The sequence below is a fragment of the Kwoniella dendrophila genome, chromosome 6 (assembly GCF_036810415.1).
Source record: "Kwoniella dendrophila CBS 6074 chromosome 6, complete sequence".
Lineage (NCBI taxonomy): Eukaryota > Fungi > Basidiomycota > Tremellomycetes > Tremellales > Cryptococcaceae > Kwoniella > Kwoniella dendrophila.
Genome location: NC_089481.1, coordinates 1,762,516 through 1,777,054, shown reverse-complemented (window position 1 = coordinate 1,777,054; position 14,539 = coordinate 1,762,516). Strand labels below are relative to the sequence as shown.

Sequence of the window (14,539 nt, the reverse complement as noted above, 5' to 3'; positions counted from 1 at the left end):
CGGAGATCAGATTGTATAGGATATAGTTATAGTAAATCATTGTTATAATTGTATGTGTGTTTATAGACAAAAGCATGTACCCTTTATTGTCAACGCGTATTTCATTACAGAAAAATTGATTTACAGTGAACCGAACAATCTGCCAAGACTATGGCGCTTATCGCAATAATTAACGTAAGGGCGATCTTCTGCTGCTGCAGATTGTTGATCCCATGTGCCTTGTTTAGTGATATCGATTAATCGATGTATCACCAAGGAACGAACAAACATCAAACAAGAGATTACGGTGTTCACATATCCAAATGTCTTCTGATTTCTCTGAAAAGCTGTTAGATGTAACTTTTGCTGTAAAATCTTTTCCTTTTCTTCCGGTCAAGTCATCTTGTAATTGCACAACATTGCGAAACTCGTTCATACTTGAAAAATGATTTACCAAATTGCGATCTTCTCTGTATCACTATTGACATTCACTGTTACGGCTTGTATGGCTAATACAGCTTGGATGGGATGTTTTACAATACCACCTCAAGGTTTATCCGGTACAGCTGTATCAAGTTCTCAGACATTTAGTCCTTCTGGATGTGCGGTGAGTTTAGGTTATTTTACGTATTTTTACTTTTCTCTTCGTGACAAAAAAACTGCATACTATACGAGGTATACAGGTCATATGTATATTTAAATTCATATATTTACATGTTCTGAAAGTGATGCCGATTGACTAATCACTAATGAAACTGAATCCTCAACATATAGGCTCAATGTTCTAAATTACCAGATTATGGATTTTCGCCAGTCACTTATGCGTTATATTCGGCTTCTAAAGAAATTGGAAATGGAGTTCAATCACATTGTTTATGTACTAATGATGTACCATTCAATGACGATTATAATGGACCAAGTACACCATCAGATTGTCAAAATGATCAAAGTTACGCTGTGAGTAGTTATATTGTGTCATAATAACAATCTTACCTGAATAATGAACTGGAAAAAAAAAAATCCCAACAAGATCAAAGGAGATTGAGCTAATTGTGATTGTCTTTTAGGCTACATTAGTTGATACATCAGTTCAATTCGAAGGATGTTATTCAACCTTATATACAAATACGATCGTTTCAGAAACTTTGGAAAACAGTTATACAGATTGTATCAAAACTTGTTCATCATATAAATATATCGCTATTGATCATTATAATAATAATAATAATGAAAATAATCAAATTAATTGTAAATGTTCACCATTTATAATTAATGATCCAAATTCTTCTGTAATTTGTGATAATGAAAAGAATAATTATTTGATTTATAACAATTTAAATCCACAACCTTCCGGTAGTTTTAATGATAAATGAAGAATATCAAGAAGAGATATGAGTGAATATTCGCATGGAAAATAACATTAGAAAATGCCAGGAATTTGGTTTGTGTAAATGTTTTTATTTTGTAATAATGTCCTTCTGAATTTTGAATATATACGCTGGTAGTGAAGATAAGATACAATGTAGATCATGTAATTTCAAGATGAACTTGATACATATAGCAAATTATACAGCGAGATCAATATACAACAAAAAAAGTCTTGCAGTTGCATATATATGTATATATATATATATATATATTTCCTTCTACCAATATCACAAAACTTTTCGTTTTAATCAATTCGTCTTCAATTCTATTCCATCAACATAAATTTTCCCATAACCTTCACAAAATTTTTCCTTATAATGATTCAAATCCTGTTGACTAACTCGATAACCACCACAAACAATAATAACCACATTCAATTTCTCTTCATCTTTCAATATCTTCGATTTCGATTTTATTTCATCTAATATGGCAGGTTGATAAACAGGTATCATAGCTGCACCTGTTGATAATTCAATTAACGTCTTACCACCATCTAATTGTTCTGTCAATTTCCATGCAGCAGATCCAGCATAAGAATCATCTATTCTTACTGAAGTTAAATGTTCACTTTTAATTGAACTTCCATTAACAGGTTTAGGTTCAGGATTAAAAGAAAGTTTACCTGTTTTAGCATAAATTCTTGAATCTCTCACTGAATCTTTTGAACATGCTTTACAAGCTAGAGATTTTGCCATTGAATAAGGATCTGGAATTTCAATAAATGTATCTTCATTTTCTAAACTTAATGACCATGAATCTGCACCTAAAGTAGTTACACCTAATATATGTGTAGGTGGTGTACCTGTTTGACGAGATATTTCTGAACATCCATACATCAATCCTCTAATTAATCCTCCACCTCCAACAGCACTTGAAATTATATCTGGTCGTCTCATACTGATCTCTCCTACTTCATTATTTTCAGCTAATTGTAATTGATCATAAATTTCTTGTATGATAGAAGAATGACCTAAAACCAAATCATTACCTTCAAAAGGATGTATATAAATTCCATTAGGATCTTCTTCCGCTAATTTCAATGCACCAGCATTCACTTTATCCCAACCACCATCCATTCTCTTGACGTTTGCACCAAAACTTTCTAATTTATCAATTATTGCTTTTTCAGTTTTATCATGTACAAATATCGTACATTTTACACCTAGTCTTGAAGATGCCATTGCAGCTGCTAATCCTGCATTACCACCTGATGCCGCTATCAAATGTGATTTAGGTCCATGTTTCTGTACAGCTGCCCAACATGATCTACCAACTCCTCTTGATTTGAATGATCCAGATGGCTGTTCAGTTTCTAATTTTAGCCATATATGTTGTCCAGATTGATCAGATAACGATTTGGAATATACTAAAGGTGTCTTGATATGTAAAGGTGAAGAGTAATCACCATCAGCAAGGTCAAAAGTCATGGTGAAAAGGTTATTGCGGTGACGATGGTAGCTGAATGAATTACACAGTTAGAAACGGAAAACTGATGGTGCTGATCTGGATATAGAGCTGCATTATCAATTATAATGAGTACCTTGACGATATTGTATATAGCGAGTCATGACAACAATGATAATGAAGGATATAGACGAGTTGTCAGGAACGAGCCGACGGTTGTTTCAGAAGAGCTATCGGACAGCTGCGATAAGCTAGGAGCGACGCCGGTCGGCCCTCTCTATCTTTTTGTAGGATAAGAGTGGAGCTGGAGGACTACTGTATATACTTTCGGGGAACAGTCTCGGGGTACAAAGTTCGGAAATCTACGAGTTTTGTCTGAATCTGAGGTGGTATGTTTTCAGATTGTTATCTGATAATACCGAGATCAGACTAAGATTAGGAGGAGTCCGAATTTCCCCTTTAGCGGCACAAGGTATTGTGACTGTATGATAGAATGGCTCTCAGAGCAGATATCTTGTACAAGCTTCAGACAACTGTACAACCTGTACGGTGTTTTCCCTTTACTACTGAATCAAGTATTTCCGATCTATGCATACATACAGTGTGTTTATTTGAGAGACAAACAAAGAAATGAAACGAAACTCTATAGTATTTTGTACATGAATGCAGCAGTTCTCTTCTCTTTTCCATCTGGAGTCAAAGCGTAATCTGGTACATAACCCGCCAATTGCCATCCCATTTTAATATAAAAATGTTCTGCGTATCCAGCTTCGGTATCCAATAACTATGATATCAAATATACAACGAAGACATAAGTACGGTAGAAATCATTTACCTCTTACTAAACCGAACGATCGAAAAGGGGCGAGGTGAGATTTCCACAAGCAAGATTACTCACACAAAGGGTAGAACCATTTTCTTTAGCTTCTTTATGTAATTCATCCATTAATGTTCTAGCAATACCACGTCTTTCATATCTATCATCAACAATCAATTTACCAACTTCTGATCTATGTAAACCATTTGAACTGATATGATATGATAATTGTACTGTACCAACTATATCATTATAACCGGTTTCTTTACCATTCATATCTAAACTATCTAAAGGTTTTTCACCAGAAGGTAATTTAGCTATCCACATTGTTTTTCTACCACCACCTTGTTTGATCAAACTTGGTCCGGCTTCTGTAAATTTAAGTATAGCTTGTTCAGTCGTAAATGGATGTAAAAAATTGATAGATCGATTTTGATGTATTATTTGTCTACACATTATTGATGCTAATCGAGGTGCATACAATCCACTAAGATACGAATGAGGACTTATTAGCGGAATTGGCTTGAGAAGTATCAAATAGTACAAGAGGTAGTGATTATCCGCTAGATAGAGAATCGGAGGTGCTTGTTGATTTAGACAGGATGGGTATGTACCTGTTGTAGAATTCATATAGCTTCGACAGCTATGAAATACTACGGTAGCATACAAATATTCCTTATCTCATCCTAGACGGAATAACGATATGGTGACATTCTAAATGACGCGTTCATTCACCTTCGGGGCCAATTTAATAACGATCTCGTCTTTCTCGGTGGAAATACGGCCGGAATTCCATGGGAATACTGTAGAAAGATATGATTGTTGCGTAAGCATAAGACGAGAATATCTTTTATCTGATATCCAGCTTAGATACCCTATACTTATATATACAGTATGAAGATTAGCCGACGTTTAGGGGAAGATGATAAACATAACATGAGGACAAGTGTGGTATTTTTCGGTCAAATGCGATGCTGTAATAAAACGTTGACCCCCACATCATACTTGGAGTGTATTTTAGGAGAGGACAGATAACAAGATATAAAGTATCGACAGGTTTATCAAACGAGATGTTATAATTGTAATAAGCATAATTCATCTTTACTCTACAGTAGTATAGCATACAGAATCAACAATGTCAGGATTTCTTGAACCTCACTCACCATCAACAGTTTCTCACTGGATCGCTACTGTAAGTTGAATGTATTGTTGATCTGCTCATTGGCACCGAACGATACTTATCTTCAGAGTAGAATAGAGGGTCCGAAACTTTACACAATCATGGAAAAGACGATAAACTACCAGAGAAAGCTGATATAGTAATTGTTGGAGGTGAGCTTTTGCCAAATACAAGAAGAATATAATTGGTTGTTCATGATCATTGCTAACTTGAAACCTTTTCTATAGCTGGTATATCAGGTGCATTATTAGCATATCATCTTACGCATCCTCAAAATGATGAAGTTTCAATAAAGAAAGGTAGTCGAATAGTTATTTTAGAAGGAGCTGAAGTATCTAGTTCTGCAAGTGAGTGATCGATTTTAAAGGGTTCTCTGTCCTATTGTTCTAAAAAGGAAATGATGTTAAGCTGATCTATAAAATGGGGATTTTTCTTTCTTTCAGCCGGACGTAACGGAGGACATTTTGCTCCAGCAACATTTTTATCATTTCCAAAATTAACTTCATCTTTAGAAGATGGTGGAGCAGGATTGACTGATTCACAAGCTACAGAAATTTTATTACATGAATGGGATAATTTTGAAAGAAATAAAAATTTAATTAAAAAACATGATTTAATTGATAAAGTTGATCTTTGGGAAGGTAAAATAATGACTATATATGATACAAAAGAAAAATTAAATAAAGCATATGAATTATATGAAAGATGGTTAAAATGTTTAAAAGAAAAAGGATTACAAGATTATTCGGATAATACATTTTGTAAAGATCCTGATGAAGCTGTAAAGGTATGTCTAATTTCTATCTTCCCACATAATTCAAATCAATTTTAGGAGGGATATAAGAAATATATATGTATATGTATATATAGCTAATCGCATTGGGCACATGAAACAGGTTAGTAGAGTAAAAAATGCTTTTGGATATTCAACAAGAAGTGCAGGATCCGTACATCCTCATAGATTAGTTACTGAAATTTTAAAAATTTGTTTATCATCAACCGATTTCAACGTTTCTTTATATACTAGTACACCAGTTTTAGATATTTCTTCTTTTGATGGGTCGCAAGAAAATACAATAAAAACTAATAGAGGTACGATTAAAGCTGAAAAAGTAGTACTTTGTACAAATGCACATACACCACATCTTTTCCCTAAAGAACATCCCTTAAAAGAATCCATTTTTCCATTAAGAATTCAAATGGGATTAATCACTCCAACATTAGATTATTCAGGTGTTAAAGGATTAAAAACAAATTATGGATTCCCATTAGCTTATTGTGCAAATACACCAAATGGTATTGTACTTGGTGCTGGTGCTTCAGATTATATTAGAGCTGGTATAGGTAAACCTGAAGATTATATTAATAATTCAAATGATAGAGAATTATTACCTGAATGTACGAAATGTAAGTTAAAAACTACTCCCTTCAAATTAGAAATAATCTTCTTTTTGCTTAAACTTGAACCCGAGCTTTGTTGCTTCTTTCTGACTGTTTATGATGAATCGATGGAATAGATTTGAAGAGTTTCATGACTAATACGATGGTTGATTGGAATGAAAATGCTGAAGGAGAAGGTCTAATGAGAACTTGGACTGGTGTAACTGCAAATACCTTTGATCGTCTTCCATTAATTGGTGAAATACCTAATCGAAAAAACCTTTTCATTTCCGCTGGCTTCAACGTGAGTGATTGTTTCTGTTATTACTACATATATATTTCAATGGGCACAAGTAGCGCTGATGAGCTTTTTGATAATTTTTTTTTAATTAGGGTCACGGTATGAGTAGTAAGTAATCCACTTATATATCATCGATCTAAATGATAATTAGCTAATTCGTGCATGCATGACCAACCTAATTCTACTATATAGCAACTCATACTTGTAATCGAGCACTAGCAAGATTAATAGGTTCAGAATCTTGGGATCAAGATTTCCCTGAAGCGTATATCATTTCTGAAAATCGTTTAAAGAGAAAACTTGTTGAAGGTGGACATTATCGATATGTTACTGGTAATAAATTGTAGAATAGGATGAATCATGATTGTATCTGTTTTCTTCTTTTTTTTTGTTAATTATGTAGATATTCACTTCCCCGTAGAATTGTAAGAGTATGCAATTGTTCTTTATCGTGTACCAGACAATAACACTGAATCATCTTTGGACGCGAACACCGACATTGAATTGAAGAAGCAAGTTAAAATGCATTCTTCAGTCTATCTATCATAATTATAATTATAAAAAAAAAAGAAAATCTATTATATGGGGTCTTTTTTTGTTTTTTCTGGTGTGATTTTTACCATTGAGAAGCGAAGCGAAAAGAACCAAATTTAAACCTAAAAGAGCATACCTTTAACTTGTTTAACTTCTGAAACTTTGATATTTTTAATTGCTGCAACACAGAAAGCAGTTATGACCATAATACAAGTACCTGTAATTAACATTCTTTTTTGACCTACACCATAAGCTTCAATAATAGCTGTTCTTGTTGGATCACCAATTGGATAAGATAATTGAACATCTAAAGATTCATAAATTTCTTCAAATAAATCTTTCGTTTCTTCAGGTAATCTTGACATTAAAGCATTTGGTAAAGAATGTGTCCAAATTGCACCTGAAACTGAACTACCTACTGCACTACCAACATTACCAAAAGTTGATAATAAAGCTAATAAAGCTGCTGAGTCATTATGATTTCCAGCAGCTAAAACTGCAACTTGCATAAGAATAACAAGTGCTCCTCCAGCTAATCCAATGAAAATTTGACACATTACATTATATCCAACTGATTGATCTGGTCTTCTGAAATAAATTAATAAACCAGTGAATAAAATGTATACTGCGATTGAAGGCCACATTAACCATTTGAAATAACCTGTTTTTCTAATTAAATATCCAACACCAATTAACCAAATTCCATTAACTACACTTGAAGCTGAATCGATATAACCAGCAGTTGAGATGGAAACGTTGTAAACTACTTGTAAATATGATGTGTAGTAACTTGAATAACATGATCCAGCAATGATAAAGAAGAAATCTAATAAACAAGCACCTAATACAGTTCTTGAAACCAATAATTTCCATGGAATAAATGGTACAGGTGCTAAATATCTTTCGTAAAATCCAAAACTGATTAACATGACACCACCAATGACGATCATTGCGATACAAGCTGGACTTTTCCATGAATCGGCGAATGTTTCAACGATAGAGAATGGAAGTAAGAATAACACGAGACCACCGGCAATGAGGAAGATACCGAAGACTATATATGAATAAAGAATATCAGTAATAGTCCTGATGATATCCTGGGAAGAGGTCGAAGAGGAAAGGAGAACTTACTATCGAATTGAACAGCATAGTATATGATATGTTGTAAGAAAGTTCTATCGACTCTCTTTTTAGGTGGAAGTAAACCATTTTTCTTTCCTTTTTGTTTATTGACATAAAGAATTAAAAGTAATGGAGCTGCAACTACAGGTAAGATAATAGTGAAAGCACCATATGCCCATCTCCAATTTTTAGCGTAAAATCCTTCAGAAGCTTTAGGACCAGCGAAAGCGGTAATAATGTATGGTGATGATGTATAAGCGTATGCTAAACCTCTATCTTTTAATGATGAAGTATCGGCAGTTATGATATCAATACAGAAAATCATACCAGCGAAACCGATAGCGTAGAAGATCTATTATAATATATGTTTATCAGTATTGAGTTTACACGAAGCAGCGATAAATTGATTATACACACTTGAGCAGCAGAATAAGTAGCTACATTATTACAAGTAGCACTTAAAATCATACCGATAGTAGCTAATATAACTAAAACCAAAAGACCTTTTAATCTACCCCAAACATTAACAGCTCTAGCAACTGTTAAATAAGTCGCAGCACCCATAACACCTGAAACGATTGAAATGACTGGAATAAGTGAATGTGCTTCAAATCCTGAAACGATATATGGACCTAAATTTGATGTTACTGAACCTTCGAAAGCTCTAACAAGGTAAATAAGGAACATACTATATAATGTAGATTGAAAGTTGTCAGCTCCATTCGATCGCAACTCAAAAGATAAACTTGCATAACATAAGCACTGATTAAAGAAGGTCTAGTCCAAGTTAAAGTTAAAGCTTGAGCTTCTCTTACACCTTCTTGTACCTCATCATCAGGTAAATCATCATTTTTATATTCATTTTCATAACCATCAACTGGAACTTGTGTCTTTTGATGTAATTCAGGTAATGTACTATGATCATGATCTTGATCCGAACCACTAAATCTACCACCACCACTACCACCGTTAACTAGATTTCTATCTTTATCTTTTTCAGCTATTGTTTCTTGAGGTTCAACATTTTCACCAGGATAATGATTTGATTCTTGATTTACTGGTGGTAATGGTTGTTCTGTACCAGTCACAACTCCAGCTTGAGCTTGAGCTATGACTTTTTCACCAAATGCTGACATCGTTTTTATCTAAAAAAAGCTATGTTCAACTTTAGGGTGATATAAGGTAAAAAAAACGTTTTTTTTTTTCTCTTTTATCTGAAGAAGTGATTTATGGGAATTTTACTTTTCAGTTCCACAGTCTCAGTACCGTTATATATCTTTATCCACTTATTTATCTGACTTGTCTATTTTGGTAACCATGCAAAAAAAAAAGACTGGAGAGTGCGGTTCATATGACTTGAAAAGATAATCACATTTTAACATTTTTGACTGTTCCTTCGCTATATTAAGGGTTCGGCCGATATAAATGATATGTAGTTTAGTTGTATAGGAAAAAAAAAATTGTTATCTGATTTACTTTTTTACTCCACCCACCACTCCTACTTCCTTATCTGACAAGGAATTAACGGGTCATTTGATGATGAAAATTTTTTATCTGACAAGGAATTTTGCTCCTTGTTTTAACGAGTGGGAACCTTAACGTGAACCTGAACCTGCAACCTGAATTACTGTTTTCCAGGAACAAGCCCAAATTATCATTTCAGATTTAAAATATCAGGGCTATCACCCACTATCTCTTCTCTTCCTGCCTTGTTTTAAACTCCAACATGTATGTAACCTATTTTGGTTCCCTGATTTACCGTAGTAGTTTCGCTAATCAGATTAACTGGGACATCGCAAGCCTCCGAACATACCCGTTTAAAAAGTATACATAATCTTAAGGGGCAGAAGGGAGGCTATAGGAGGACATAGCGGTTAAAACAAATAATTGGGTGAATAGAATACCGCCATAGGCGGTTAATTTTGGGATCACAAATTTACTGTAGTTTCGCTCATACTTTCGGTACTTTCGAACCGCTTTCAGCGCTTTCAATTTATAATTCCGTTGTAAACTTTTCATCGTGCGGCCGAGTAGTGCTGTAAAATGAGAATGAGAGTTTCGCTATCTGATTAAGATAAATGGGCGAAGCGCTGAATTTCCCTGTAGTAGACAGATTTTCCGTCCGTTTTATGTATGTAAAGCCCCTTCTTTCATTATCCTTTATACTTACTGTGCTTCGCTTCAAATCATTTTATCCCTGGACTTCTGGTATATCGCATGAGAAGGATTGGAACATAACCTTACAGAAAATCTTGTGGAGTGAGATACTTCCAGAACTCGTCGATCATTCTTTGAAGGTAGTATGCGTACCTTCTTGGTTGTGGTCTATTGATAGCACCTGACTGCGAAATCTCTTTCCTTTCTATTTCCGTTGAGTCCACAACAACCCGAATGTCTTGGTCTGGCTTGATCGTTAATTTGAATAAAGGTGAAATGATATGAGGCGCACATTCCTGTCAAAGTGTAATTTTTCCGTTTTCCGTTTTTACGAACCGAAGCAAGAGGAATTGGCATATCAGATAATTATCATCTCTACCGAAAAGAAATAATGTTTGATGAAAAGCAATTGGATCCGTTCATACATTTCACATACACACACTTGCTCCCATTCCATTGAATACTGTTGATAGTGATATAACGGTAATTCTTGTCATTGTTGCGCTGACGAAGGAGTCCATCTAGCTTGTGTGAATCATAGATATACTTCAAGAACAATACTCAATGTCGCAACAATTAGCAATTATTGTTCCATATTTGTAGAGTAGCTCTATCAAGTACTGTTGAAAACCAGGTGACCAGGATGATTCAGCAAGAATGTTGAGAGCGCATGGCATCTCCGTCATTTAGCTTTAAACCCCAGTGCTCCATTATCTACTGCTTAGTCTTGACGTGAATGTGTTAAGGCATATATAATACAGGGTCGTTCAACAGCAACAGTATATATAGCCAACAGCGTGACATTGGTGAAGGGTAAATACCAGTGATCGACTTTAGAAGAAGATCATTGTAAGCAGAAATTTCCCGAGTCGGCTGAATGTTACGTAATAACAGTTTTCGCTACCATGAAACATAAAACCCTTCTTTCCATCACGCCTAGTGTAGATACATACACATGGCCCCGAATCCTTCAACTTGGTGAAGTTGTCAAATGATTCTGATTGGGATTTGTGAGTGCTTCTTATAGCACAGTATCACAATATTGACGGCTTGACTACTATCGCCTTACATCCTCACTTGGTTGTGTGTGTGTGTGTCAACCGTGAACAGTGATCGAGAGCTCATTATTCATAATGGCGTTATCTGAAGAGCGAATCAGAGGTATCAAAATACACACATTCCATAAAACCAAGGAGAGCCAAATCAGTCACGTACTGTTTACACACGATCAAGTTAAATGAACGTTTACGATCGGACAAAGACTGATAGGTAAATCGGAAGATTTGATTGTATGTTATTGATGATCATGATAGTATCTTACAAGGTACAAGGTATGATGATGCTGCATATATAAAACCGGATCGAATCAAGGTATCAATCGTCGATTCAAGATGATTGTTTGGTAAATCAAAAGGTGAATCAACTAAAGATTGATTGGTCCTTTGGAATATATGATATATTTGTGTTAAACAAATCGTCATAGGTTATAGATAAAATACATTAAAATATAATAGATAAATTAGTCTAATCATCCTTTCCCCCACGGGGATCTAGTCTAATTTTCTAATATTCTGATGCGTGCCTCGTGACCTGTGACGTTTTGCTGGAATTAACACATCTAAACACATTCCCATCAAACGGTACATGCGTGAATAGATTATCAAGGCATTAATATTATTGGTCACCATACGGTAAGAGGTAAGATCATAACGAGTACGTGTCGTATCTAGTAAGATTGTTATGTATATAAATATATATATATATCAGATCGATGGTCAAGTATGCACTGATATCTTTTCCATCATATTGACTTTATCGATACTATACATCTTTAGTAGTCTTGCTTCTCTTACCATACTCGGTATGCTATTGATTAGACAATCTTGTACAAAGCTATTAAGATATAATCCTTCGAACTCTTCTAAATTCATCAGGGCTATAAGTACTTCTATCTCAACTTCTACTTTACTCAATAACGATACCACCAAACCCCAATCTTTTAAACCATTGATTAATATCAGAAACATGTCAGGTGAAGCTTCCTCAGGATATTCCAAGACTGGTAAGTGACTATATTGTATAAAAGACACTGATCAATCGATATACATAACATGGCTGATCGGATTTCTTTATCAAACTATATACAGTATGGAACGAGACAGACGATCTCTTAGCTAAACCACCTCAATACCCACAACTAACTCAAGATGCTAAAACAGATGTGGTAGTTGTTGGTGGAGGTATCGCCGGTTTACATATCGCTTATGAATTACTTAGTACCGGTATGAAGAAAGTCATCTTACTTGAGGATGGTAGTAAGTGTACTCGAATAAGAGATATCGGCGTGTCAGTGAGCTGATCTCGTGGTCAATAGAAATTGGATCTGGTGAAACAGGTCGAACCACTGGACATTTATCAGCTGATAATGAATATAATGATTTCTTGGTAAGTCGGATAACAGCTTGCCCATACAGATAAAAGCTAATGTGTCTTCAGAACTTACACGGAGCAGAAGGTACAGCCGAAATTGCAGCAGCCCAACAATCAGCTATTGAGAGAATAGCAAGTATTGTACAAAAACATAATATTGATTGTGATTTCGTTAGAATACCTGGATACATGTTTAATGGATTACCTACATCAGACAAAAATTTTAGATTAGATACATTAGAAGAGTTATACGATGCAGCAGAAAAAACTGGTAAATTAGATGTATCAATCGTAAATGATGCCTATATAAAAGGATTCAAATCTGGTCCAGCAGTAAAGTTTAATAATCAAGCTACTTTCCATCCAACCAAATATATTCAAGCTTTAGCTAAAATTATTTCTGATATGGGAGGTGAAATTTATGAAAAGACTAGATATATGAATTATAAAGAAGAAAATGGTGGTGTTACCGCTGAATTAGATAATGATAAAAAAATTCAATGTCAATCTTTGGTCATGGCTACTAATGTACCATTACAAAAAGTAAGTTCCCCTTGACAGTATGATGAGATATTCCGAAAGTAGCTTACTTTCAGTATAAAATAGCTTGTTATGATTGAACGTGTAGAAGCTTTCAGAACATACGCAATTGCGTTAAAAATCAAAACCTCATCAGTATCTTCAAACGGTGAAGACGCTTTATGGTGGGATTTAGGTGATCCATACCATTACATCAGAGTGACACCTCATAAACAAGAGGGATACAGTTTATTAGTTGTTGGTGGTGAAGATGAAAAAGTCGGTCAACATGATGATTATGAAGAAAGATATCAAAGATTAGAAAAATGGACACGAGAAAGATGGACCAGTGCTGAAGATCTTGAATATAAATGGTCTGGTCAAGTTTTGGATTCTCAAGATGGGTAAGTCGATTGCTAGTAATGGTGTGTATTGTGTCGATATAAAAGCTGACGTGTTTTTAGTATCGCATATATCGGTCGAAACCCTGGAACAGAAAATATCTATGTTCACAGTAAGTCGTACTGTCTTTCTGGATACCGGACGAATTTTACTAATCATCGGTCTTCGTTCTTTTTAGCCGGTGATAACGGTGATGGTTTAACTTACGCAGCAGTCGGTGGAATGTTAATCACAGATTTGATCCTCGGTAAAGAAAATAAATGGGCACATACATTTTCACCATCGAGACAACATTCAGGATCACATTTGAAACAAGCTTTGAAAACTTTCCCAGATTTGATCAAAGAAAATTTAAGTGATCAAATTTATTATACGAAATGGGTCACATCATGTACAAAAACAATGACAGATATTGAAGATTTAGTTCCTGGTGAAGGTGATGTTGTAAGACAAGGTTTATCTCCTATCGCTGTATATAAAGATGAACATGGTGATGTACATAAAATGACTGCTATCTGTCCGTAAGTACAGTTTAACCTTTGATTGATAGTTTAGATACATAGAACGCTAATCTGACCTTCGTTTGCTTTGATTTCTATTAGTCACTTGAAAGGTATCGTAGCTTGGAATTCTGCTGAGAAATCTTTCGATTGTCCAATCCACGGATCAAGATTCACTTGTAAAGGTGAAGTTGTCAATGGTCCTGCTAAAGGTCCATTACAACCTAAATAAATGGTTTTTAGCTCAATTTAAATGAGATTCTTGGTATTGAAGCTTCTTATGTATCGTTATTATAACTGAAATGAAATTCGAATGTATCTTATTATGCAATGTAGAATGACTTTGCGACGTCTCGTAGATCAGAGTGTTACGATTCCGATCGAGC

General features: G+C 34.7%; 6 protein-coding genes across 6 annotated transcripts; 3 read left to right on the top strand and 3 right to left on the bottom strand.

Moving 5' to 3' along the window:
* Nucleotides 1-424: 424 nt before the first annotated feature.
* L201_005202 (uncharacterized protein) lies at nt 425-1,352 on the top strand (the record flags this gene model as incomplete). The annotated part of the gene is made up of 3 exons (XM_066220935.1): nt 425-586; nt 754-936; nt 1,047-1,352. 3 exons carry the CDS (start codon nt 425-427, stop codon nt 1,350-1,352), a joined length of 651 nt encoding a protein of 216 aa, XP_066077032.1.
* A 303-nt stretch (nt 1,353-1,655) lies between these two features.
* Nucleotides 1,656-2,834, bottom strand: L201_005201 (uncharacterized protein; the record flags this gene model as incomplete). The annotated part of the gene is made up of 1 exon (XM_066220934.1): nt 1,656-2,834. One exon carries the CDS (start codon nt 2,832-2,834, stop codon nt 1,656-1,658), a length of 1,179 nt encoding a protein of 392 aa, XP_066077031.1.
* A 620-nt stretch (nt 2,835-3,454) lies between these two features.
* Nucleotides 3,455-4,084, bottom strand: L201_005200 (uncharacterized protein; the record flags this gene model as incomplete). Its single annotated transcript, XM_066220933.1, has 2 exons — nt 3,455-3,595; nt 3,710-4,084. 2 exons carry the CDS (start codon nt 4,082-4,084, stop codon nt 3,455-3,457), a joined length of 516 nt encoding a protein of 171 aa, XP_066077030.1.
* Nucleotides 4,085-4,763: 679 nt separating this feature from the next.
* Nucleotides 4,764-6,836, top strand: L201_005199 (uncharacterized protein; the record flags this gene model as incomplete). Its single annotated transcript, XM_066220932.1, has 8 exons — nt 4,764-4,820; nt 4,882-4,960; nt 5,036-5,155; nt 5,252-5,595; nt 5,705-6,215; nt 6,326-6,492; nt 6,582-6,597; nt 6,682-6,836. The coding sequence occupies 8 exons, from the start codon at nt 4,764-4,766 to the stop codon at nt 6,834-6,836; spliced, it is 1,449 nt and encodes a 482-aa protein (XP_066077029.1).
* Nucleotides 6,837-7,145: 309 nt separating this feature from the next.
* Nucleotides 7,146-9,281, bottom strand: L201_005198 (uncharacterized protein; the record flags this gene model as incomplete). Its single annotated transcript, XM_066220931.1, has 4 exons — nt 7,146-8,077; nt 8,155-8,497; nt 8,563-8,833; nt 8,896-9,281. 4 exons carry the CDS (start codon nt 9,279-9,281, stop codon nt 7,146-7,148), a joined length of 1,932 nt encoding a protein of 643 aa, XP_066077028.1.
* A 2,884-nt stretch (nt 9,282-12,165) lies between these two features.
* L201_005197 (uncharacterized protein) lies at nt 12,166-14,385 on the top strand (the record flags this gene model as incomplete). The annotated part of the gene is made up of 8 exons (XM_066220930.1): nt 12,166-12,364; nt 12,450-12,617; nt 12,677-12,747; nt 12,799-13,275; nt 13,339-13,655; nt 13,716-13,765; nt 13,832-14,174; nt 14,256-14,385. The coding sequence occupies 8 exons, from the start codon at nt 12,166-12,168 to the stop codon at nt 14,383-14,385; spliced, it is 1,755 nt and encodes a 584-aa protein (XP_066077027.1).
* Between the last annotated feature and the right edge of the window lie 154 nt (nt 14,386-14,539).